At 38.7% G+C, this 27,180-nt stretch overlaps 1 protein-coding gene across 14 annotated transcripts in view; it reads left to right on the forward strand.

Annotated features, from left to right (window-relative positions):
• Positions 1–27,180, forward strand: part of CPQ (carboxypeptidase Q) — a 492,586-nt gene that overhangs the window by 184,155 nt on the left and 281,251 nt on the right. For all 14 annotated transcript variants that reach the window (XM_077943878.1, XM_077943882.1, XM_077943876.1 and 11 more), the window contains one exon: positions 1,386–1,593. In XM_077943878.1, coding sequence (XP_077800004.1) covers positions 1,386–1,593 — 208 coding nt within the window. The remainder of the gene's footprint in view (positions 1–1,385; positions 1,594–27,180) is intronic.

Consider the following 27,180-nt stretch of genomic DNA (forward strand, 5'->3'; position numbering starts at 1 on the left):
TTCAGAAATGTATGAATCTCAAAATCTGTCTAGCCAAACTCTTATTTGTATTTTTATGCATGCATATTATATGAAAAAGCTAGTGGTTTCCATAATTATACATTGCTTCTTTTAGACTATAAATTGAGTTCTCAGTGTTGGTGAAGACATACCTATAGATCTGTAGCCAATCACTTTAAAGTGAAAATAGAAATTCAGTCTGGATCATGGTACCAGGGGAGTAGCCAGCCCAAAGGGCCCATTATGATGAGGCCTATATTGAAAGCAAAAATTCTTGCATACCTGTAGTGCATTTTAAAAGGATTTTCCAAGTAACAGTTAACATTTGTTAAGCTTTCAGAAAAACTTAGTTCTCTAGCTTTTAATATTAAGGAAATATGGAAATATATGTTGATACTTTGTTTTTTACTGACATACTTCATGATTGCATGGCTAAAGTCACAAAACATTAGGCGCCTACCACTACTTTCTTTTAGATATATTTAGCCACTGCCTCTGGCCTTTGTTGCCAAGTATTTTTTCCTTGTTACTCTAACTACTCCATCAATTTGGATCTTCAATGGTCTGGCACATTTTGAATGATTTCTTGGAAGATGTGAAACCCTGTTCCGTAATCAGGAAGATGTGGGCAAGTGTTATGGTATAAGAAACGAAGGGACATCTCTTCTAACCAAGACAACAGGATTATAGCGCCATTACACAACATCTTCAAAATTTTTATTTGAAAAATAATGATGTGTTTGGTGATGAACAAGTACCGTAAATTGGGAGGCATAGGAAGTTTCCACTCTTCAAACATGTTTTTATACAAAGGAGGAGGGAAAGCTTACTTTTTGTGGTTCTTGAGAGAGGTTACATTAACCATTTGTTAAAAGTTTGATTTATGAAGAACATTGGCTTCTAAGAGTATTCTTCACACACTGGCATCATTTGTGTGATGTTGTTGTAGGTTGTTTAGCAACATATCAAAATAGTTTTATAAAAAGATTAATATGTGTTTCATTAATCCTAAGGAGAGCTTTCTGAAATGCATTTTTAAAAATATATGATTAGCATCATTCTGTGAAATGTGTGACTTCTCAGGGTGGGAAAGAATTAAAAAAGAAGCTATCGTTTCAAGCAGTTTGTGATCTAATACCAGTTGGTCTAGTGAGTTGAAAAACCATACGATTTGTATGTTATATTATTTTAAATGCATTTTCACTCTCTTGGGAAGTTGGCTAACCCCACAATCTCTTTCCCATGCTAAATGGCTCTAAAACTTTGATCTTCTCATGCCAGTTTGCCAGATGTAGCAGAAAGAGCATGTGTGTGACCTTTCATGTGCCAATTGAGCCTGGCTGATGGGAAACTGTAAGTTAATCTTGCATGACTTTTATTTCTAGGCATTACAGCAGAAGTTCTGGTGGTGACCTCTTTTGATGAACTGCAGAGAAGGGCCTCAGAAGCAAGAGGGAAGATTGTTGTTTATAACCAACCTTACATCAACTACTCGAGGACGGTGCAATACCGAACGCAGGGAGCGGTGGAAGCTGCCAAGGTCGGGGCTGTGGCATCTCTCATTCGATCCGTGGCCTCCCTCTCCATCTACAGGTTTGTCATAATGATCATTTGAACTCCTTTCAAAAACAAGGGTTTTCCTTGAAGGAAAAGTCCTTATGAAATAAAAACAAACCATTCAAATGAAAATACTTATTATTCATGGAGTTTCCCCCCGCCCCCTGATCCCCACCACCCATTCCACGTTTGCTCATTTGTTTGTAATGTCTTCTTGGGCTTTTCTGGATTCCAAGCATCATTTGTGCATTCCTTTAAAAAGCTTTAAAGCTTTCCACATCCACAGTGATCCCATTACATTCCTTATATAACTAATATATTATGTATTTTCGTTGGAGGAAGAACTGAGTTCATGTCTGCATTTCATCAGAGATTCCTAATGACTTCAGAGGGAGCCAGGCTGTTTTCCATGTTGCTAGAGAAGTAGTGTAAAAAGAAAGTGGGTGACATGATGGGGGCCATCTATGGTATAGTGAAGAGTTAGGGAATTAGAGTACCTTGGATACAGACTTGGCTCTGCTCCTGAACAACTATGTGGTCTTAGGAATGTTTCTTAAACTTCTCTAGGCCTCATAATTGTCTTCTATTAATCAGGGATAAAGAATAATAATAAATGTACAAAATAATTTTAAGATTAAATGAGGTCAACTTGAAAAAGATACTTAACTATCTGTAAATGATTATCTACAAAGGTCCATATAAATATTTGGTAATATTGTTTGAGTGTAACATAGGAGTTAGCTTTTTCTTTGTAGTCTTGATTGAGGTAATGCCAAAGAACTTCATTGGCCCTTAGTCCTAAGATGAAATTCAGTATTATTCGAGTGGATAAAAAGTCTAAAAACTGAGATGTAGATGTTCAACCTAGTTTAATAGCTATTGTGGCAGTGTCAAACGTTAAGGATAAAATATTTGGGAAATGTGGGGAAAAGAAGCATAACTTAAGTGTTATAGCCTGGTCTAAGATTTTTTTAAAATGCAAAAATAATAGCAGATGGGGTTTATTTGGATCTCAAGATTGGATTTCTGAAATCTATTGGAAAGGGAAGTTTACTTATTCTGCACAATTGCTGTTTGGAACTGGAGACACAGCTGCTTGACCTTAATTAGCACCCTACACCCCTGAAAATAAAAATAACTGGGGAACATATGTCAGCAGCTAGGAAATCCTGTCATAGGGTAGTTGTACAAAAGTGCAGAGAAAAGGAAAGAGACATTTTCCTTATACAAGGGTAAGATATCTTCCCAGGGGAGGAGGATGGGGCATGTTAAAACTACTTGTTAGAAGTTATATGACTAGTTATACTGATGTCATAGTGCTAAAAATAATGTTCTTTGCGGGGTCTTCGAGGTTTCAAGACTAGTGAAATAATGATTGGACCATATTCTTTTGGATGATTAAACTTCCCAGGAGGGAAGTCCTAAAATGGCTAGCTTACTTCCCATAATACCTCCATCACCCCTTGGAATAACATACTCAGCAAGCTGTGGCCATTCACCGTGATTTCACTGGTCATGAGACTTAAATTATGGAGCTGGTCTGTTGCTTTGTGAAACTGGGTGATGGCCAGAAACCTTTATTTAAGAACTGCTACTCATAAGACTAATAAATTCCCAAATGACTTAATGCCCAGTCATTTGCCAGGATTCATTGGCATTTTTTTTTTCCTGGCATAATGAAGACATCTGGAAACCCAAGCTACAAATTAGGCGTACCAGAAGAATTGTCCAGCAACGGACTTCAGAATCTGTTTCTAGCCTCTAAGACTGATTATAATGTTTTGCTGATTTTATAGCCAATCCATATTTCACTGGACTCTTAACTTGTATAACTCTATTCTTTCAACATTTATAAATACATAACAACATTGGACTTTACATAGTACTTTAGATTCTTTCACATGTTACTTTATTTGCTCCGACAACAATTCAGTGGCTCATGTAGTCATTATTGCCCTATTTTATTGATAGGGAAAATAAAAGTTCAGACAATTAGACATATTAACATATTTAAGTCTTGCATCCCGAGAAAAACTAAAATAAAGCGAGATAAACTATGTTTGTCTACTTCTAGCTTATCATTTTCAGAACTAAGTTTTTTTTATGAGTATTCTATATTCCTACCTCTGATTCCTCATCTTTCATTCATTCTTCAGACTATTATAGCCAGGCTTTTGCCAATACTGAAACAGGACTTGTTAAGGTCACACATAGCTGCCGACTTGTCAAATTTAATGGACATTTTTCAGGTCATCATCTTACTTCGCTTTTCTGAAGCACTCGCCTCCATCAACTCCATTTTCAGTATTTCTTCTCTTTGGCTTCCATGACTTCTTTCTCATGTTTTCTCTCTCTTTCTTGTTTGCTGTCACTCTCACGCTTATACCTTTTCACTCTCTTCTCTGTTCCTTCCCTATATCTCTGACTTCTCACTGTGACTGTTTGACCTGAGTATCCTCATCATGCTCCTATGAATGTGGTTCATGCTTGTGAAGATGTGACTTCAACCACAATTGACATTGTGGCCTTTTCCAAACCCCCCTCTCCCATCCACACCACTGCTGTGAACTCTAGGCCTATATATTCACCTGCCTGTGGATTCTTGTTTGGGATGTTCCATAGCTATTCCAGTTTCAATTTTTTTTTCAAAATTGACCTCATTCTTCATCTTCTAAGTCAAAGGTCCTTTATTGCTTTCTCCTCTTCCCGTGTCCGTCATTTCTAATAGTTACTGAGTCTCTTAGGTTCTGCTCTTTATCAATCATTTCAACAGTTACACATGGAGCAGCTCCATTTCCCAGAGCGACTCCATATTCCAGCAGTCAGGAATCGCTAACACTTTTCCCATGCACCACATTTCCTCAAAGTTTTGTGACTTTGCATATGCTTTCTCCTCTGCAACCCTCCATTTTCCTTCTCACTGCCACATACTTACGAGTTTTTTCCTCTGGGGAGCCCTCCCTGATATCCACTTGCAGCTCGGGCTAGTTACCTCTTATTTGGTATTTCCACATACATCATCCTTTGCATGCTCTGCATCATAATGTCTTGGAAGTATTAATAGTTGTGGTTCGTGCTTTGGTAGACTAACTGTTGTAACAAATAGCTTCAAATCTCAGTCACTTCACACAATAGGAGTCTCTTGCATGTTCACATAATAGTTTCAAGGGGGTGGTCAGAATGTGGCCTTCTGCTCCTTTCCATCTGTGGCTCTGTCATTTTTGAGATCCGAGTTCTCTGCAGAGTCTTCTGCATTCATCTGGCACATAAAGGGATAGAGAGAGAAAGTCGATAACCTCGAGGGAGATTTTCCATGGTTATCCATATCTAGGCCTGGATATGGCACACTTCACTTCTGCTGACATTTTACTGGGCAGAATGCTATTACATGGAGGCTAGGAAGTTTGGCCTATCTTTATGTCCAGGGTGAAAGGAAAGTGAATTTGGTGAAATACTGCCCAATTGCCTGTCTCCGCATTAGACTCTTAAATTCCAGAAAGACATTGGTTACTTGTATTTTTTAACCTCTGGGTTCCTATCATCTAATATAATGTTTGATACATGGTAATAACTTAGGAAATGTCTACTGAAGGAATGAACTTGTCTGAGGATGTAGAGCAAATCATGGCAGGGCTCTCACAACAAACCAGCTGACCCAGTTCCTGGTGCTCTTTGTCCAAACTGTGTAACCTATGTGTAGTAAGTTTAAAACAACTTGAACTTTTAGGGTACTTTGCTCTGTATTTGGAGGAAAATATTCAGATGCCTGATATGCCAGATTATATATTTTCTTCTGCCACAACACTTATGAACAAAGATGTTTTGAGTTGTTGATTAAGGAAAATAGCTCCCTTCTCTCTGAAAAGCATTTCACTTCTATGGGAGTGGGTGATACTGGATTTCATCTAAAAATATTATAGAAGTCAGCAACACTAGAGAATATAATATATATATATGAGACTATATATATTTTATATATATATATGTGTGTGTGTGTATATATATATATATAAAATAATTTGTTGCTGCTTGGATTCAAAATTTGAGAATCCCCTGGAGGGTAGTTTGATGTGACCAGTTTGATTGGACACTTTTTGGTGCAATCATTAATATCATCAGCCGTTTTGGATCTGCAACAGTCACATGGTTACATGACAGATGTCCTGAAAAAATGTCCATTGCTTGTTGTCAGCATCGTCTCCAGGTTCATTATTGATTGCTGTTATTAGTGTTCTTGGGCTCAACTTTACTTTTAGGAGATCTTCCCTTTATTAATGCTTTTCTAATGACACTCCTTTCCATCACCATTATCAGCTGAGATGCCCCCCATTAGAGCTTTTTTAGGTTTTCTGACAGTAAAATACCTTTCTTTGCTTTTGTCATGGGAAATATAGTTTAAGAATAAATGCAATTAATTAGATATTTAAGTCCCACAGAGGAAAGCTTCTCTATGGAATTATTTGTCTTACATTATTTCTCAAATTTATCTTATTGTTTACTACATATTTCTTGAGAGCTTCCCAGTTGCTCAGAAATTTCCAAATACTAGGATTACTAAGGTGAATTCCATATATTTTTTGTCCTCAAGAAATATTTTTATGTAGCCAAAAGAGAAGGGGGTAAGAACATATAAGCGATTAGTATTATTTATTTTATATTTAGTGCTAAGGGAATGATTGGGGGAAAGGGATAAAGAAAGGAAATTACTATTTATTAAGCACTGACTTTGTACTATTCTAAAGGGTTAAAGAGTTTGTCTCAATTAATTCTTTATATAACTCAATAGAAGTAGATAACTGTATTGGTATCTCTTTTACTGAAGGAGAGACAGGTTCAGAATGATTAATGGCTTATCATGCTACACATCTATTGAAAGAACCAGGATTCAAACTCAGAGTCTCTGGCTCTAACTTCCATGCTGTTAGATTGTACCAAGCAACCTGGAGAGCTAATGCTATAGGAATCTAGAGGAGATAACAGAAGTCTGATTGGGGTTGGTTGCACTGACAATGTGGATTTGGGGTATGTTCAATAAAAAGGCAGAATTGAACAAGAGAAAGGAGGTGGAAAGACTCTCTGTAAATATTAAAGCAAGGCAGGAGTGCATGATATATTTGGGTAAAACACAAGCAGATCAGTTTAGCTGGAGCCAGGCCTCCTAGGGGATCAGAGAAATGCAATTTTGGGGTGAGAGGAAGAGACTAGGCTTGAAGATTCAGGGCAGCAGATGAGGCAGCTTTAAGTTTAATGTGGAGGAAATGGGGAACCATGGAATGTGTTAAAGATATGGGGTGAATTTTACAGCAGTGGTTCTTGAAGTATGGTCCCTGGAATAGCATCATCAACCTACCTAGGAGCTTATTGATGTGCAAATTATAAGGCCCCACCTAATACCTGTTGTATCAGAAAAGCTAGCGGTGGGGTCCAGTAATCTGGTTTAACAAGCCCTCCAGGTGATTCTGATACTCATTAAAGTTTAAGAACTATTGTTTTAGAAAGATCAATTTGGCCGTTGTGCATAGCATGCATTGGAGAGGGAAGGACAGGATACTCCTCTAATAATGCAGATATGAAGTAATGAGGGCATAGATGATGGCAATTGGAATGGAAAGAAATCAGCAGGAGGCATAGTATGAAAACATTAGAACTTGGGGATTGATTGGATTCAAAGGGGGAAGGACTAGGGGTCCAAGCTGATAGGCAAGGATAAAAATCTATGGGATGAATCTGTGTTTAGTTCAGCCCAAAATTTAAAAATCGTAAGTTTCAAATAACAATAAGGATTTGTGGTTTTAGAGAAAAACCACATTTAGTGATATATCTTGCATGTTCCATTGGGCAAACGTCAGCTGAGCAGATTAGCCACCAAGTCCTTCTTATTGATGGGATGTCCCCCCTCTTATCTGCCAAGTTTCCCCCTCTTTTTTATATACTTTATTCATTTATGTTGCCTATTCGAGTCCTATAGATATTTGAGCTGATGATCCTTGCTCTAAGGATCCCAGCTTGGGGACAGGAGAATAGGAAATGTAGGGGTCAGGAGAGGGAGCTTGCTTGGAGGAAAACTGGCCAGTTTGGTTTCTAGACATTTTGAGTCTGAGGCGACTGTAAGATAGTCCCATTAATCTGGTCTTTATATTTTGCAAGAAAAACAGTTCAGCATTTCCATTTCTCTGTTGTCCACTTTTTAGATCACCCAAGGCAGTTTAAAATTCTAGGCTGGCCTTCTTGCAATGCGGTATACCTTAGGACTTCTGCCTCCTGCTTTCTCAGTATGCAAGCTCAAGAATGCAAAGTTATTTTTATATTAGCCCAAGTAAAATATAATTCAAAAGGTAACTCTACGGAGGCCAAATTGTTTGTTGTATTCCCATTGCCACACATATATTTTTTCCTAGCTATTTTCACCATTGCCCCAGATAGTTGAACACAGACTGCAACTTTTAATCAGCTAAGGAAGCAGAAGACTTTCTCTTCACTTTACTGTGAAAATTGCATCACCACACTGGGTATGAACTCATTGAGGTGGGAATGAGTTGTTGATAGAGCTTGGCTTTGGAAATACTACTGGCTGATGTTTTATATCACTTGGCCTTTGTGTACTGTATTGACAGAGTGTAGTGAAGAGGAGGAGGAAGAGGAGTAATTTGGTTTGAAGATGACTAAGAGCTGATTAAACATTCAGCTGGGGAGAGAGATGAGTGAATCCAGGTGATGTTTACGGAGTGTCAGAGAGGGAGAGTGCTATACCATCTGGTGAGAGAGACGTGAAAAAGTATATAAATCAATCTCTATAATGATACTTAATTAATACAGAGTTGATAAATGACATAATTGAAGCAATGGTTGGGCTACATCATAGAGTTAAATAGCTTCTAAGAGGGCGCTGATTAAAGCCATTACAATTTATAAAACATTCTTCATCTTAAGAAAGCATCTTGATGAGATTTCACATGAACATTTTGTAATCAGAGGGCCAGCTTAAAACACTCAGAGCAGAGGTAAAATGTCTTAAGAGGTCTATTTTGGATGATTTTTGAAAACCAGTTATTCTCAGGGAATAAAAAAGCTTGCTTTCCCCACCCCCTTTGTTTTTTAATGGGAAAAAATTAATGTTGCATTCTTCACCTTTAGACAGTCTTAGATTTTTGATGTCCTGGTGTTTGGTTCTTAAGCATGACCTTAGGATAATTAGCTATCAAGCTTGATTTAAATTGTTTTGAAATATCATTGCAATTTGGGGGGCATATGTGCCTGCTGGTGAAAAATAAGGAAAATACCACTGGGACTCAAAAACAGTACAAGTGACTCACCTCGATTAGGAGGCTTATTTTGTTTTTGCTTAACTCACTCTGAGGCTCATAACAGATGTACAGTAATCAAGCAGAATGCCAATTCTCATCATTCGTGCAGGTGGAGGGCCACTGTGCTCCCACGGGGGAAACCAGAGAAGGCCCACAACGAATACTGCATCTTTTCCTCTCATCATCCTTTCCTTTTCCCCCGTTCTGATTTTTGAAAGGCAGATTCTTTGTTTGGAAAGCCTTTGTTAGGAATTCCAAAATGTTCTTTAATCACTGGATGCTTATTATTGCATTAGGTAGTGTGACAGGCATACTTCCTCATAACCGATAGAGCCAGGCAATGTACTTTGGAGCCCGCATTCTGGAGTCTCCATGCCTGCGTCTTTGTTCAGCCACTTGCCAGATGTGCGACATTGATGCCTCAGTTTCATCTGTAAAATGGGGGAAATATCTTCCTTTGTTTTTCTTCCTGGAGATTTTAGGGTTTTCTTTTTCTTTTCTTGTCTTTTTTTTTTTTTTTTTTTAGGCAGAGTTTTGCTCTTGTTGCCCAGGCTGCTGTGCAAATGGCGTGATCTTGGCTCACTGCAACCTCTGCCTCCTGTGTTCAAGCAATTCTCCTGCCTCAGCCTCCTGAGTGACTGGGATTACAGGCATCCGCCACCATGTCCAGCTAATTTTTTGTATTTTTAGTAGAGACCGGGATTCACCATGTTGGCCAGGCAGGTCTTGAACTCTCGACCTCAGGTGATCTGCCCACCTCAGCTCCCAAAGTGCTGAGATTACAGGCATGAGCCACTGAGCCTGGCCTTTTGTGGGGTTTAAAGGCAGTAATGTTATTAATGCCTGACACATAGTAAGTTTTAAGTACATGTAAAGTTGCTATTATTATACAATCTTGTTAACTATTGACTGGATGTAGTTATTGAATGAAAAGGAGGCAGGGAGGGAAGCAGGTAATCAGGGAGGGATGGAGGGAAAGAAGAAAGAGAAGGAAGGAAAGAAAGAAAAGAAGGAAGGAAGAGGAAAGAAGAGCTTAATTTAGTTAATGTCACTGTTGTAATTGGTGGATTATAATCCAATTATAATCCAATTGAAGCTGTCTGGTTGGGAGACAAACCCTATGCCGTTTAGATCTCTATCTGTTCAGTTTGTCCAAACTCTGCTGGGGTTATGTATTTACTAGTCTGTCTCCCTTTCTAGATTGGCAGTTCTGGAGACAGACTGTGTGTCTTACTCATCTGGGTATCCCCAGGGCTGTACTCTATGCCTGGCACACAGTAGTGCTGGAATAAATAAAGAGCTGGAAGCAGCAGATCCCTTTCTCTAACATGTAAATTCAAGGTGTCACCATTTCACATTCATAGACGTTGAATAATAATGTAGATGAGATGACTGACCTTTTGAATTGCTACTTATCAAAAATGGAATCTTTGGAATCTGAGAGGAGACTATATAGTTATGTAAATTTCAGCAAAGTATTGCAAACTCCATATTACTACGGTGCTTTGTGGGGCTACTATAATTAATGGTCTGTTTACATTTCTAGTACAGACTGTCGTTTTTCATCTGCTTATAACCTTGATATAAACATTTATTCTTGGCTGCTGTTTTGCATTCGTAATTGTAAAATATATATAAATGTTAACCTTCTGTTTTCCACCTTTTTTATTTATCAAAAGCACAGCTCAAGAATCACATCATTGTGGCATGTTTTTCTGAATCTCTGGTGGCTAAAAGAAATGAATGCATTTTGAATTCAGGCTTCAGGATTAGGGCAATGTTGTTTGCTTATGCAGTGCCCTTTGAAAAATGTGTAATATAGCATATGAGCCAAAAGAATCCTGAGAAACTTTTTCCAGCTGGTCTTTTACTATTACTTATGTCTTTTTTCTCCCTCCATGTTCCTTGCTCCCTCTGTTATCAGTTCAAGATGACTCTTAAAGTCCTCTTGCATCCATTCAAATGACCCAGGCCTCTTTAGGTGCCTGGAGAAAGTACCAGCCAAAAGGTATTTGTTGGAGTCTCTCAAAGGTAACAATACACAGAGTGGGATTCAAATATCAGACAGGCTGGGCTCTGCCATTTAGATGCTGCGTGACCTTACGCACATTAAACAACCAGTGTAAGCCTGTTTTCTCATCTGTAACGTGGAGAACAATGTTTACCTCATAGAGTTGTTGAGAGAATTAAATGAAATCAAGCCCTTGACACAGACTGAAACATGGGAAGTGATCGATGAAATGTAACTGACCTCTTATCTTGGCCATGGTCATTATTATCATTGTCATCATTAAGATAATGATGGGACTAAGCTAGGTAGGTTGATATGAGCTGATTTATCTTAAAAGGCACCAGCTCTAGATAAAGCTCTCCTCAGTGTTCAAAGACTCCAGAGACTTGGGTTCTGTTTATCTCCTGATTTCGGGAGCCCACTCTCCTTGGGCTCCCTCAGTCTCCCTCAGTCATTGACTAAAAATTATGCCCTTGTCTTTTCCATTCTCTCTGTCCTCATATTAAATGCTGGATGTTGTTCTTGCAAGCAGTACCAAAGTTGTGGTGGCCCAAATCAGTATCAGTGGCCAGCTTACCCAAAATGCAGCAAATGTTCTGTTTCAAATAATACCCAAGATATTTTCCACCTCAGGGCCTTTGCACTCACTGTCCCCTTTGTCTGGAAGGCTGTTTCCCTGCTTTGTGTATGATTGAATCTGTTTCAGTCTTTACATTTCAACTGTAAGGTTATTTTTGTGAAAAGCCTTTCCTGACTAGACTGAGTAGCACTCTCCCTCAAACTCTCTCATACATAATCTCCTCTGTATGCTCAGAATCCTAATTATATTTGGTAATTTCTGTCTATCTACCTAACTACCCATCTAGTTTTTCAGCAGGTACTTCTGCATAAAAATATAAATTGCAGCCGGGCGTGGTGGCTCACGCCTCTAATCCCAGCACTTTGGGAGGCCAAGGCAGGCAGATCATGAGGTCAGGAGATCGAGACCATTGTGGCTAACATGGTGAAACCCCATCTCTACTAAAAATACAAAAATTAGCTGGGCATGGTGGCAGTCGCCTGTAATCCCAGCTACTTGGGAGGGTGAGGCAGGAGAATGGCTTAAACCTGGGAGGTGGAGCTTGCAGTGAGCCGAGATCGCGCCACTGCACTCCAGCCTGGGTGACAGAGCGAGACTCCGTCTCAAAGGAAGAAAAAAAGACAAAAGAAAAAAAGAAAAATACAAATTGCATGAGGACTAGAAGTGTGTCTTTTGTGTACCTCATTGTATTCTCAGTACCTAGGAGATTGCTGGCACAGGGCAGGTACTTAAGAGATATTGAGTGAATAGATAACTATTTTAAAAATCATCTAAGACAATCGAGAACCAATTAAACAGATACATATTGTATCCTAGCTATTTTTCTGAAGCCACATTCTAAAGCACCACAGATTTTTTTTCTCAACTTTTTGTTTTGTTTAGTTTTGAGACAGGGTCTTGCTCTGTTGCCCAGGTTGGAGTACAGTGGCATGATCATGGCTCACTGCATTCTTCACCTCCTGGGACCACAGGCACAAGCCAAAATGCCTGGCTATTTAAAAAAAAATTTTTAGTAGAGATTTTTATGGAAAAATATAAATCTATAGTAAGGCTGAAAGAATAGTAAATGACTCATATACTTTCCTGAGATTGGACCAGATCTCAGTGTGGTATGGCCATCGATGTGACTCATATACTCTTTATAAAAAATTGCCTAACTTTTAATTTTTATATTTATTTTTTGAGATGGAGTTTCATTCTTGTTGCCTGGGCTGGAGTATGGCATGATCTCGGCTCACCACCTCATGGATTCAAGCAATTCTCCTGCTTTAGCCTCCCGAGTAGCTGGGATTACAGGCATGCACCATCACACTTGGCTAATTTTGTATTTTTAGTAGAGACAGGGTTTGGTCTCAGAGACAGGCTGGTCTCAAACTCCCGACCTCAAGTGATCCGCCCACCTCGGCCTCCCAAAGTGCTGGGATTACAGGTGTGAGCCATCGCGCCCAGCCTCCTAACTATTTTTAAGGAAGTTGTACCGTTTTATACTTTCAGCACTCATGTGTGACGCTTCAGGCTGCTCCACTTTCTCGCCAAAATTTAACTTTAGCCTTTCTAGCAGATACATATTGGTATATCACTGAAGTTTTGATTTATATCTCCCTGATTTCTGAATCTGTCTTTGTGAAAAGTCTACTCTAGGCTTTTGCCCATTTATAATTTTTTTTTTTAAAAATAATTGAGTGGTAGGAGTTCTTTGTATAATTTAGATACAGGTCTGTTGTCAGACATATGTTTTGCAAATATTTTCTCCCAGCTGATGTCTTGCCCATTCTTTTGTGTCATAGAGTCTTTGCTTAATAGTGCCCTTTGATGAGTAGAAGTTTTAAATTCTGAAGTCTAATTTATCCACTTTTAGTTGCTTTCTTTTATATTTCATCTACATTCATTACTCAATATTTTGCCACATTTGCTTTCTCTCTCTCTCTCTTTCTGGCTCATTTAAAGGTAAGGTTGTTATAACCCTGAAAACATTTCATCCATAAATATATAAGCATGTATTTCATAAAAGCAAGGACCACCTCTAACATAACTGTAGTATCATTGTCATGCCTAAGAAATTTAGTATTGCTATAGAAATGTTATGAAATTTAAAATTCATTCATATTCAAATTTTCCCAATTGTTTCCCTCAGTAACATTGCTGATCTTTTCTTTCTGAATTCCATAATCCAATCAGGGACATGCATTACATCTAGTTGTCATAAAGCTTTAGTCTCCTTATATCTAAAATTGCTCCCTAGTCTTTTTAGTATTTTATGACACTAACATTTTTGAAGAATATAGGGGAGCTATTTTGCACAATGCCTCTCAGTTTGGAGTTGTTCCTCATTGTTAGCTTCAGGATAAATATATTTGGCAAGGGTTCTATATGGATAATGTCATGCCCCTCATTGCATCGCATAAGGAAACACATAATGTCACTTTTCCTTATTGGTGAGGCCAAATTTGATCGCTTGTCTAAGGCATTATCTCTGGATTTCTTTACTGAAAGGCAGCATTCCACCTTTGTAGAGGAAATACATAGTAATTATGGTGGGATGCTTTTGAGACTTTGTGAATCTTAAGTTCTTTAACAAAATTTCACCCAGTGAGATTTTAACATTCGTTGATGACCCCTGCCTGAATCAATCATTGTATTGGAAGTTGCAAATATTTTTCTAATTCAATTATTTCTATTACATTTATTTGCTGTGTGCTTTTGTAATAAAGAGCATCTGCCTCCTTTTCCTTCTTTTTGTTTCTGATGATCACTTCATGGGTTTTTTAAAAATGTATGTGATAAAATTCATTACTGTCATCATTCTTTTTGATAAAGCATCAAAAATTTCAAAGTAATTAATGTAAAAGTTAGCATTATATGATAAGCTTGAATATTTGAAGCACTGGAAGGAATACTCTTTTTATGCATCCAAAGTTACCCAGAATACCACATATAAGTCAACTAATTAGGAGTGTGTAATCAATATCATTTCCTCTGAACTTTTTCATTAACAGCATGAGCTTTGGGGTAATAATCCTGAAGTCATTTTTAGTTTACCATTGCAAATGTATAGAATATGCAAATAAAGATCCTTCATCCCATCCATAATTGCTGTTAATTGTTGAATAAGTGAGCAAAATCTCATGTCCAGCAATTGCTTCTGAGTTTCTGCAGACTGATACTCATTTTCCTTTTTTTTTTTTTTAACTATGCTCTGATGTTGAGGAGTATGCAAAGAGCTCTTTTTTTTTTTTTTTTTTTTTTTTTTGTGAGAGAAATAAGGATCTCAATATGGGTTTGCAAGGCCAAAAAGGATGTATCTTTAGGATGAGTTTACCTCATATCTGTGTATTACAGAGAACTATAAATCTATAAATTATCCACCCTCTCCAACCTCCCCATGTCATCAGTGGTTGTGAAGGGGTAACTAGCCTCTGCCTGGCTGTCAACAGTAACAGCTTAATAGCTCAGTGAATGCCTATTGCCTCACTGGTTACTGCTCCATAGAGTAAATATTTGACATTAAGGACAAGAATTTAATTTTTAACTTTTTCAATGTAATTTTATTCAGTAAACATTTATTATGTGTCTTCTATATTTCAAGCCAGGAGAATACCCAAGTTTTGTAGGGGCAGGAACTGACATAATTTGGGGGCCTCTTTAAGAAAAATAATACAAAGTTACTTATACAAATTTAGATATAAAATCAACATTTATTTACAATAGGGAAGAAATTATAACAATTTATAAATTTAAGAGAGCCACCAAATACTACAAACATGACAAAATTCAGAAAAATATCTTGTTTTGATTAAATAACTACCTGTCAAGCTGCTGTACTTGGTCTGCATTTTTTATTTGCACATTCTTTGATTGCTCTTTGTATGACAGTGCTTTTGTGTTATAGTTTCTAAAAGAAGAATAAAAAAGGAATTCAGTCTTTCCTCTAGTATAGTAGATCATAATTTAGTTTTTATTATTGATAGTTCGGAAAAGTTTATTTCAGCTTTACAGCTTTTTTATTGGTAGCATCATATACATTTTTAGGATTGTTGTCAAATTTTGGGAAAATGTCATCAAGTTTTGTTCATGTATGGGCTGTAAGATTTCAGGACATTTTATGTTTTCTTGTATAGTGACAATGAGTGAACATCATTCCATTTAGTTTATTGTCTAGATCCTCTTTTTTAGTGGCATTTTATGAATTTTTGTTATCTTTGTATTTGTCAGCATTTTGTGTCAAACCAACAAGAAATTTCAATCTTTTCCCAAGCTGATTTACTTTTTCATTATTTGGCTTATTGAGTGATCTATGAGACTATTCATCATAAATACCCAAAGTATGTCTCTTTCTGTCAATAAATTGTAGTTTTGTATGACTTTTGTCTGGGAATGCCATACTTTGTCAGAATAAGATGTGGTGTATATTTTAACATGTAATCCAATATGTTGACATAAATAAAACTGTGACTTCATACATAGATGCATTTGCTCTTTAAGCTCTACAAACACAGGAATTCTGATAAATTCTATTTTGCATGACTTCCTTAAAAATATAAAATTAGAGGTTGTGTTTGCAATAGCATACTCTGAAATACTGAACCTATTCTTGATAGGAGAGAACTTCCATTTTAAGCAGGAATTAATGAGGATTGGATGCCTCGACTGCAGTTCTGCATATCTGATAACTGGAAGCATTTTCCAGTGACTGGCTTCTGGATCTCCACCACTGTCTCCATGCTTTCACTGCCAGATGTTGCAGGATGCATTCTTGTTACAATATGACCTCTGACCCTGTGTCTTTGTATGGTGACACTAGTAGTCCCGGGATGCATTCCTGTACCAGGATGGAAACAACTGTGAATCACCTAAGCACATCCCTGTAAACCCAAGCCAATATATCTCCAAGTCAGCTTTCTCCTAGCTGGATACTCAATGCCTATAGTCAATCCAATGCTGCTTCGTATGTTGGGAAGTACGACAGAAAGGAAGTCAGAGTGGATTAAAAGATTCCACACCTGTGAAATGCATGAATTGGTGCAGCCCTCCTAGTGAGGCATCCACAGATGTTAGCTGATAACATCCTCATCCTCACCCTCCCCACCATCACTTCTATATGTTTTACTGGCCTGATCCAGTTTTTGGTGGTTTGGCACTTGGAATTCTTTACAAGCACTTTCTTTCTATATTGACTTCCTATCATTTTTAGAACCCAGATTTTTAAAATGTTCAAGCTGGATGAACCCTTATACATTTGCTCTATTCTTTCATTTTATAAACGAGGAGCTTAGGGCTGAAGGTCATTCAGCCAAGTAGAAGAACAAGGACACATTTTTTTTTTTAGCTCTTTATGCCATCTTTCTTTTCTCTCAAGTCTCCATCAGACTACACCCAGCCTTCCAGGATTAAAGTAAGTTAATTAGGCATGCATTGATTTAATCTCTGTACGTCCCCCCCAAATTGATATTTTTAGGAGTTAGAATATTCAATGTGCTCCCCAAATGCTGCGTAATAGTGTATTTTGCTCATTTTGATAGGGCTTTTAGCAGAGTGAACTGTTTCATGGACATTGTCACAGGAAGTGGAAACTCACCTTGTGAAAAGGCAAGCTTTCCATGGGCTTTGAGTTTCCTTTCCTCAGCAGGGGAAGGGCCTATATGTGTTAGTGTTAGCTGCCTGGACTTCCTCTGGGGCTTGGTTTTTAATCTTCAGGAGGCAAGGCTGACAAAATGTCATCTATTTGCCTACTAAGGAAAGAAGCTGTGAAAGAGGTCTTCATTGCTTATGCGCCTCAAGTCGCGTAGTTCCGGTTGTATCCATAACATCATGGTGTATTTAAAATACTGCTCATTGCAATCCTTTTGAAAAGGGATTCTGATGCTCGTAAATACTCCAAAAAGGCATTGTGGTGTTACACTGATTTTTATTTTTATTTTATTTATTTGTTTATTTTTTGAGATAGAGTTTTGCTCTTGTTGCCCAGGCTGGAGTGCAATGGCAAGATCTCGGCTCACTGCAACCTCTGTCTCTAGGGTTCAAGCGATTCTCCTGCCTCAACCTCCCTAGTAGCTGGGATTACAGGCATGCGCCACCACACGTGGCTAGTTTTGTGTTTTTAGTAGAGTTTTAGAGGGTTGCTCCATGTTGGTCAGGCTGGTCTCGAACTCCTGACCTCAGGTCATCCACTCAGCCTCCCAAAGTGCTGTGATTACAGGTGTGAGCCACTACGCCTGGCCGATTTTTGTCTTTAATTGGATTTATTCCCTTTAGAAAACTTGAGTTTGTGGATTCATGTCCAAATACCGCCCTTTACTGATCTAACTTTTTCTGCTGTAAGTTCTAGGAACCTTTTAATTCAGAGAGGGGAAGAGAAAAGAGCTAATATATACTCAATAGCTTTTATGTTTTGGATGCTTCATAAATATCACCTCAGTTGGACCCTTATAAGAGCTTTGGGAGGCAGGGAGCTTTAGACACATTTTACATCTGAGTAACTTGATCAGGACATTTTGGAAAAAAGGTTTTTGATTATCTCTTTTTCAACTTAAGAGAGTCATGAGATAACTAAACTACAAATGAAAAAAATGTAGATAAGTCTCTTCATAAGGTCATATTCGTAAAGGTTGCAAGAGACCAAACAATGTATTCCAATTGAGAAGTCCAGGTAGAGTATTTGGTTCATTTGTGTTGCTGTAACAGAATACCACAGACTTAGTAATTTATAAAGAATAGAAATTTATTTCTCACAGCTCTGGATCCTGGGAAGTCCAAAAACAAGGCATTGGCAGCTTCTGTTGTCTGGCGAGGGCTGTTCTCTGCTTCCAATATGGCACCTTATTGCGTCATCCTCCAGAGGGGAGGAATGCAGAAGAACAGAGGGACAAGTGAACCAAATCTCTTTGTGTGAAACCTCTTTTATAAAAGCCTTAATCCCATTTATGAGGGGAGGAGCCCTCTTAAAGGCCCCACCTCTTAATATCATCACATTGGCCATTATAAGTGTCAACACCTGAATTTTGGAGGGGACACTTTCAAACCATAGAATAAAGAAAATGAAAGGGGGAAAACTGCAAACAAATGTGCTAACACCAGCGTTAATGAGATTAGATGGGTTTGAAGGGGACTCGACAGTCTTGGGCCTTTTGTTTTCGAAGACGGATTTTGAAAGTTACCTTTTATTGTATTCCTGTGAGGCCCATTTGTTTCATACCCTTTTCTCTTGTCCCCTTCTTCCTTCGCTTTATTCAGTATCTTCCTGTGGCAAATAGCAGTTACTAAATTTAGTTCTCTGTTATCTTCCAACTTGAAAGGCAAAGACACAGGCAGTACCCTCCTTGTAATTATTTATGATATTTCTCCTTCCAGAAATTTGCCCTATGGCAGCCTCAATCCATTATCATCACTTTTTTTTTTTTTTTTTTTTTCCATATTGGCAGCTTCCCAAGACTTTGGGAGGAAAAAGCAGATCTGCAGATACGCAAACCTCAAAATCAAGTCTTGGTTAATGAAATCACTCCTCCACTTGCCCTTGCCTGTTACTGAATCCTGTTCCAGCTGGGATGGAAAAAGCGCATTGGTCATGCTGTCAAAAGCAGATCACATTTCTCCACTGCTATTTCCTTCCTTCTTAACTAAAAACAAAACAAAACACCACAGACAACAAATAGTCAAAAAAAAAAAAAAAAAGACACTAGGTGAGAGTGAAGGTAGTTTGTACTATTTTCATTTTTCATGTGTTCAATCATATTTCAGCAAATATCATTGGAAGTGGTGCTTTTCCTTTCTTCCCCACCTTCCAGCATTAGGTTTATAGGTTAACGTAAAAATACACTGACACTCCAAGAAAGAGCTCTTTCTGCTCTGCACACATCCCATCTTGCCCTCTTTCTTGCTCCTGCTTACCTCTCTCTCTTTCTGTCTCCTTACCTCCTTCAGTTTAGAGCTTAGAGAAGTCTTTCACTCTTCTTTCGACAGGTGTCAGATAGACAGTATGAGCTCATTTAAGCTGAACTGTCTGGGGGAAACTAAATTTGTTCAGGAGAATAGCAATTTGGATGACAAGTGCCAGGACATACCAGATGGCACGGCTGGAGAAATTCTTATCAGGCTCCCAGCTCACGTTCCAGGCGGCCTCTCTGTCTCTCTCCTCTATTCTTATTTGTTCATGGTTGACCCAAATGGAAACCTTGAAATGCAAATGTATTTCTTCTTGGAAGTTTCCAAGTAAAATAGGTGATAGTGACTCAGCGTAGGATGCTTACATGCCCCCAAAAGAAGAGTCAGTACTTGTTACTTATGCTTATTTCTACTGATGCTTCCCAGACCCCTGTGGACACATATTTGAAGAAGTCTTAATTGTGAGCCCTAAACTGATTGTGTAATTCCAGTTGTTTACTAAACAGGACTGTTACCTAAGCTGCAAAATATTTGATGTTCTTGTCAGGATGTGAATGGAAGTGTTCTTAAACATTCTTCCTCAGTTGCCACACAGTTTGACTGATTTTGTTGGCTCTCACTTTCCGGAAAGGGAACCATGGACCTAAATGTCATGGGAAGGTATTTAGTAGAAGGTGTGATTTTTGGGGGTGCATATAAAACATTCTAAAATTCAAGGCCAGGGCGCTGTGGCAGACTCTAATCTATGAATCATTATATTCTTAACATATACTGAGAACAGGAAGAGAAAGCTCAACCTCTATAGACACAGATGGAATTTCTCCTGTGAAGACTGGTAATTCATGTGACATTTGCTGTTTGCTTTTGTTTGCAGTCAAATTTTTTCTCTCAACCTTGCACTGTGCTGTTACTGGTCACTTAACAGACCTTCTGAAAGAGCAATACACATTTATATTTTAGGTATACAAACAAAGCAGATGTTTATAATACTGGGCATGAATTTTTTTTTTTTTTTTTTTTGGTCAATATTTGGGTTCACATGAGAAGATCAACTTTTTCTAGCCTGTATACTTTGGCTCTGAATTTACATGTTTTGAAAGGTTTGATGTTGTTGATGTTGTTGATAATTTAGTGATGAAACTCACTCATGGAAAAGGCTTATTGTGATTGAATAAATACATAGTATAGGCTAAAGTGTAGCCTACATTATTTGGTAGTGTAATGTACACTCCACATACTTTTATCATTTTAATTTTCTACTAAATTATACATGTCTTGGTATTAGGATTCCCATAGTCATGACAAAAACAATGATGGCAGTGCCATACTTATCTGGAGGTTAAAGTTTCATTAACAGTTTAAGGTGGAAATCAGAGAAGAAGGCCTCTGAGCCAGCCTAATAGCTGTTCTAACCCCACACAGCAAGTTAGTGTATTGTTTTTTTGCTCTTCTCACCAAGAGCTTCTGGGATTTTAGCACATTATTTTTAACATGTTTAAATATCTGGGTTTTGTGGACACATCACATTAGCAGATGTAGGAATGATAGAGGATATTTTGACATGCAGAGAGGAAACAAGAAAACTGAAGTGTAGCCACAAAGCTGGGTTGCCACATCCTATGGAGTGGTAAATTCGTAAGGATAACATTGAGTCACCCAGAAAAGTTGTATTGTGTCTTCCTTTTAAGAAACAATGTGGTGGAACTAAAAGCCCAGTAAAAGTGTAACATGAAAGGAAAGGCTTTGTTATATTAATCCAATAGGGTGTGTGTGTGTATGTGAATATGAAGAAATTTATTATAAAGAATCAGTTCATATGATTACAGAGGCTGACAAGTCCCAAGATCTTCGGGTGAGTCAGCAAGCTGGAGACCCAAGTGAGTCAATGCTTTAGTAACGATCTGAGTTTGAAGGCCTGGGACAGGAGAACTGATTGTGTAATTCCAATCCAAAAGCCTAGCAGACTGGAGACCAAGGAAAAGTTGATGTTTTACATCAAATGCAAAGGCAGGAAACATTCTTCCTCAATTGCCACACAGTCTGACTGATTTTGTCGGCTCTCATTTTCCAGAAAGGGAACCATGGCCATAAATGTCATGGGAAGGTATTTAGTGGAAAATGCGATTTTGGGGGTCCATATGAAACATTCTGAAATTCAAGGCTTGATGTCCCAGTTTGAGGGCAGCAGGGCAGGAGGAATTCTCTCTTCCTTGGGGAGGGTCAGCCTTTTTGTTCTATTTGGGCCTTCAGCTGCTTGAATAGGGTCCACTCCCATTAGGAAAGGCAATGTGCTTTGCTCAGTCTACAAGTTTAAATGATAATCTCGTCCAAAAATACCCTTGCAGAAACATCCAGAATAAAGTTTGACCAAATATATGAGCACCCTGTGGCCCAGTCAAGTTGTTACATAACTATCACAGCCATCTTTCTGGTTAGTCACAGAAAGAAGCCTTCCTGCATGTAGACAACAGGCAGCTGCTGTGGAGGGCTGGGAACAGCAGATTGATGGTATCAGATCACGAACCCAAGGGTCCAGCACAAAGACATAGATCCGGCCCTGATAGGAGAATGCCTGGTTTTTAGAAATAGGGGCATTAGCTTCCAAACTATGGAGAGAATTCATTCATCCATCCATTCATTCATTTTAAAATTCAGGTCTTAATTCAAATATCACTTCCCCAGGGAGGCCTTTCTGTTACATTGTCTACAGAAGTCCTTTCAGCTGCTCTCATTTATTCATTCACAAAAATGTATCAGGGCCTACCCTATGAAAGGCACTGGGAATCCAATAGTGACTGAAGAACAAGCAAGGTCCCTTCCCTCACACATCTTACCTACTAGTGGGAACAGACAGAAACTAAGTAAGCAAATAAGGTAATTTCAGATAGTGATAAATGCCATAAAAAATAAAATAGGATAATACATTGGAGTGTTGATTTGAGAACAGGGGGAAGTTACACTAGGTATACTGGGTAGGGAAGACTTTTCCAGAAGACCGGTCAGCTTGGATTGAAGGATGAAAAGGAAAAGCTCCATTCAGAGCTCTGGGGAAAGAGCCTCTGAGGCAAAAAACAGCTGGTGCAACAGCTCAACGGAGAGAACCATTTGGCCAGTTCTGGGACTGAAAGAAAGCCAGTGTGACTGGAATATACTGAGCAAAGGAGAGAAAGGTCAGAGAGGTGAGTGGAGAGGCTGGCAGGGCAAGATCTTCATGGAAGGTCATATAGGCCCTTATTCAGAACTTGCATTTTATCCTAATTGGAAATAGGTTTTAAGCAGAGGAGTGATATGATCTAATTTGTGCTTTGGGAAGATCACTGACTGCCCAGTGGGACACAGATTGTGTGGAGCAGGAATGTAGTAAGAAGTACAGACATGTAGGAGGCTGTTCCAATAGTCCAGGTGAGAAATTACGATAGCTGGGCTAGGGTGGTAGCTGTGGGGACAGTGGGCAGTGGGCAGGCTTGGCTGTTCTGTGAAAAAGTCTTCAGGAATTGCTGGTGGTTTGGATATAAGGGGTGGGAAAAATAAAAGACTCAAGTGTGACTGCTAGGTTTTATTTTCTTAATGGCACATATTTTTATTTGAAATTATCTTGTTTATTTGTGTACTTCTTTACTGTTGATCTCCCTCATCAGGCTGTAGGTACCGTGAGAAGGAATCTTGCTTATCTTGTTCACTGCCTCAGCCTCAGTATCCAGAAGAGTGCCTGTTACTTGAATGTATGTGTATATAAATATTGATTGAGTACTTAGTATGGACCAGGCCTGTGCTAAGGCTGAGATTCAGAGGAGAACAAGACAGAAAATGACCCATACGATCATGGAGCCTGCATTCTGGCAGAGGAGATAAACAATAAACACATAAACTGAGTTGTTTCAGGTTTTCATAAATGCCGTGTTGACAAAAGGATGAAGAGAGTGGTTAAGGAAAAACCTCTTCTCTAGTTGTTCTGTTATTCTACATGTATCCATTAAACTCTAACTTCTGTGAAAGCAAGGACTAGGCCTTATATTCTTCATGTAGTACTAAGAAGATAGTATGTGCCCAGGAAATAAAAGTGGGCTTCTCAAGCCCGGAAGCCATGCTCAGTTCCTGGAGCACCCTCAGTACCTGTTTTGTTATCTATGTGATGTGATCTGCTAGGGAAATTGTCCAAGTCTCTCCTTTGTTGTGTAGGTCAACAATGCCTAGACCCATGAGTCTCACCTGCCTGACTCTGATTGCTAATAGGCATGGGTAGCCACCTATGGATTTGCACAGCCACAACCAGCCTTGCTGCAAATGTAGCAGCAGATAGTGCCTCAAGGTCGCTAGGGAAGAAATGAATCTAAGGTGAATAAGCTAAGGCCAATAAGCATGGAGTGCCAGAAAGTAGAGCCCAGAGGGATCTGAGGAGCATCTGCATGTTTATTAATAAACAAACAAACAAACAAACAAACCACCTCCTCCTCTACTTAAGGAACACAGTTAGATCTCCTCTTATGAAGTCATTTCTCCCACGGCTTCTGCTTTGAACAGAAGATTTTCAAAAGAGCTTTGTTTGCCCTTAAGCAGTCTTATCCTCAGATAAGGATAAACGATCAGAGGAAAATTTCACAGGGTTGTTGGTCAGCTATCAAAATGAAAAATGAAAAATCTTCCCTAACTGGAGTAAGTGTGGAATGCTTGAATAGTGCAGCAGCTTTTAGTCATTCTTTTACAACTGCTATACACATTGCATCCAGAAAAGACATTTTAGTTGTCAGGTAGTCAATAAATATTTATTACATGCTTCCTGTATACTGGTCCTCCACTGGGAACTGTTCCTAAAGGTTTGTTTTCTTGTTACTTTTCTTGTCCCTGTGTTCCTCATAACTCAAAACTGCTGACCCATTTAGGAGGTATGGGAAAGCAAGATTGATCAGAAAGCAGACTGGGAAGAGACAAGTCGTGATAATTCTTATGCTGTCAAAAACTGAGTTTAGCATCATGCTAAGCAGGCAGTATTCAATTCATAATTCAAAACTGAGTGTCCCAGTGAATGGGGCCCTGCAAAGTCATTGTCTGATTGTTTTCTTGCTGATAAACACCATGATGAGAGATCTCTTTGGTGATTTAAGATTTGGCTTAAATCATAAACAAGTTTGGAGTACCTACCATGTATGGCCACCCTCCTAAGAGTGAGGCAGGATATTGAGGTACCCCCAGTGTGGTGTCTGGCTTCTGGGGACTCAGTGTTAAATGAGTGTGGAGAAGATGTGTTTATGAAGACTGTGTCTTAAGGGAGAGTGTACTAAGGGAAATGTGAAGTCTGGTAGGTACACAGGAGAAGGAGATATTAATACTTCTTGGGGGGAATCCAGGCCTTACTAGAGAACCTTCTGCACACTGTCCCTCAGCTTCTCACTTTGAGTGTTTCTTTTGGATTATTCATCTTCTCTATCTTGTGGCAGGCCTCGTGAAGACTGGTATGTGCATCTGTGTTTGCTTTTATCAGATAATCTTCTACCTACTTTGAGTTTACCTTCTGTTTCTAATTCCTTGCTTAACTTCTGTGTTCCTTGCACAGCAGCATCTGATATCCTACATGTTAGTTCTTTGTTTTCCCTACCCAACTGAAAATTACTAATGCAAAATTATATTATCAAAATGGGCATAACCAGAATCACCTCTGCTGGGGTAGTTAATGAGCAGAGGTCTCCCATTTGCTCCCCACCCACCAGTCTCTCTCTTGCCCTTTCAAGGCAGATGGGTTGCTGGCTCACTAATTTCCCACATGTTACAATCTTTTCCTGTGATGCAGAAAGCTATGTGTATTTCCTCACTCCTGAGGTGACTGAACTATTTAGGTAGTTTTGATAATTCATTGCTTTAAAAAATACAAAGATTTGAATAATATAGATTAACGTTTTACTTGACTACTCCCACCACCCTATTGAGGTCAGTATTCTTAGATATAACGAACAAGGTGAGTTTGATCTATACTCTTCCAGACTTTGTTCCTATGCACTGACATATGTATATGCGTGTGTATGTGTGTTTGTGTGTAGTTTTGTGCTTTTTTCTAACAACTCAGCTGCCAAATGATCAGTGCATATAGCACTACTTCATTGTTTTTATTCTCTTGACTGTCATTCATGTATTTCTAACTCTTTGTATGCCTAATATTTTTTGTTTGAATGCCAGGCATTGTTTTAAAAAGCTGTTGATGCTCCATACGTTTACCTTTCCTCTACTAGGCAGATCAGGTTGAAAGACTGATTGCCTTAATCCAATGACTGACTAAGTTGCATGAGAACAGGTTGCAATTTTGTTAAATTATTTTTTGTTCTCCCTATTTCAGAAGCATGGCCCTCCAGGGCTTTTGATTGTAATTCTTTGTCTCCTCAGCACTAAGAGACTGCAGAATATCTGGTCTGCTTTTGAGAGATTTGGGCTTAGCTCTTTAGTCTTCTGCCCCGTGCAGCTTCTGAACATGACAAATAACTTGACAGGGAGACCGCCTCTGTGTTCAAGGCTCCTCAAATCTTCAATTTTACCATCGAAGCTCTACGTGGTTTCCAGAGGATCTGCTGGTTTCTTTGTCCCAGTAGCTTCCCTCTGCCTGAACCTACCCTAGATTCCTTTCTCTAGAATGAGCCAGCTCAGGGTGGCAAATGTCCCTGAAGTTGGCTGCATGTCCTCAGATCACCTCTGAAATCTTTCCTTTCTAGAATTTTACTGTTGTTAGAACTTTTGGCTTCATTAACTTTCTAATGTCCTTAAATATGTGATTTTTGTAATTTATTTAACTTTTCTAGTTGTTTTTAGTGGGCATGTTGGCCTGCCATGAAAAACTACATTATACTTAGAAGTAGAACTTCTCCCTCATTGCTTTTAACTCCTTCGGATTCTTTCATTGCATGATGTCTGTGGTATATTTGGCCATTTCCCTGTTGATAGACATGCTGATTTTTATTTGTCACTGTTACAGTCTTATAATTTAAAATGAAGTACATACATTTTGTGTACTTATTTATAGCAATTACTAATATCTGGAATTTCTGGATTTAAAATATGGATTTTTAATTTTAACAGAGATTGCCAAATTATTCTCCAAAAAGACTTAAATTTAAATCTCAGGGGCTGAGGCTTCTCATTAAATAAACTAGGTCTATCTCTGACCTTATAGGTTGGCCCTAGTACCAAACAGTTCTACTAGGAATGTTGAGAGTTCTATTAACTCTTTTAGTGACTCTGAGCACACTGAAAGCTTACCTGCCATGTTGTCCTTGCCACTCTTACCTCAGTGCTCTCCTGTGGGTACATTTAGTACCTTTACAATGTGTGCAGTGGTCATGCCATGGATTACAAGAGTTTAACACATTTTCTAAGACACCAAGTGAGTAATGTAGATACTGAGGAGATATTCAGTAGAAAAAAACAAATCACTAATAGTAGTTTATTTTCAATACAGGCAATTTCTCAGTTGAAAAGCTTAGCTATTATTGCTATGGCCATGGTTTCAAAGCTGTGAGGTTCGCTTTTTATTTATATTGGCAATTTTCCCATGTGCTTATAAAAATCAGTCCTTTGAATGGTTTACTCAATGTGTTTGAATACCTTTTCCAATTCTCTGAAGCTCCTTGGTCCAGTAACAGTTTCTTTCCTTGGCAGACCATGAGGAGTGGGAAAGTAGCTTTTTCTAAGTAGGCATTGATTGGTATTGAGCAGAGGGAAAGATTGGAGCTGGTGAACATGGGGTGTGCCAATGTGTTCAGCCAACAGGAGCTCTTCCAGTTCATAGGGTGGGTATGCTGGAATAGTTGCCTTGGTTCTCCTTTCACTTCAGGGTGGAGTTAAGCTCCTGGCTCAATAGGGAGGAAGCA

The sequence above is a fragment of the Macaca mulatta genome, chromosome 8 (assembly GCF_049350105.2).
Source record: "Macaca mulatta isolate MMU2019108-1 chromosome 8, T2T-MMU8v2.0, whole genome shotgun sequence".
Taxonomy (NCBI): Eukaryota; Metazoa; Chordata; class Mammalia; order Primates; family Cercopithecidae; genus Macaca; species Macaca mulatta.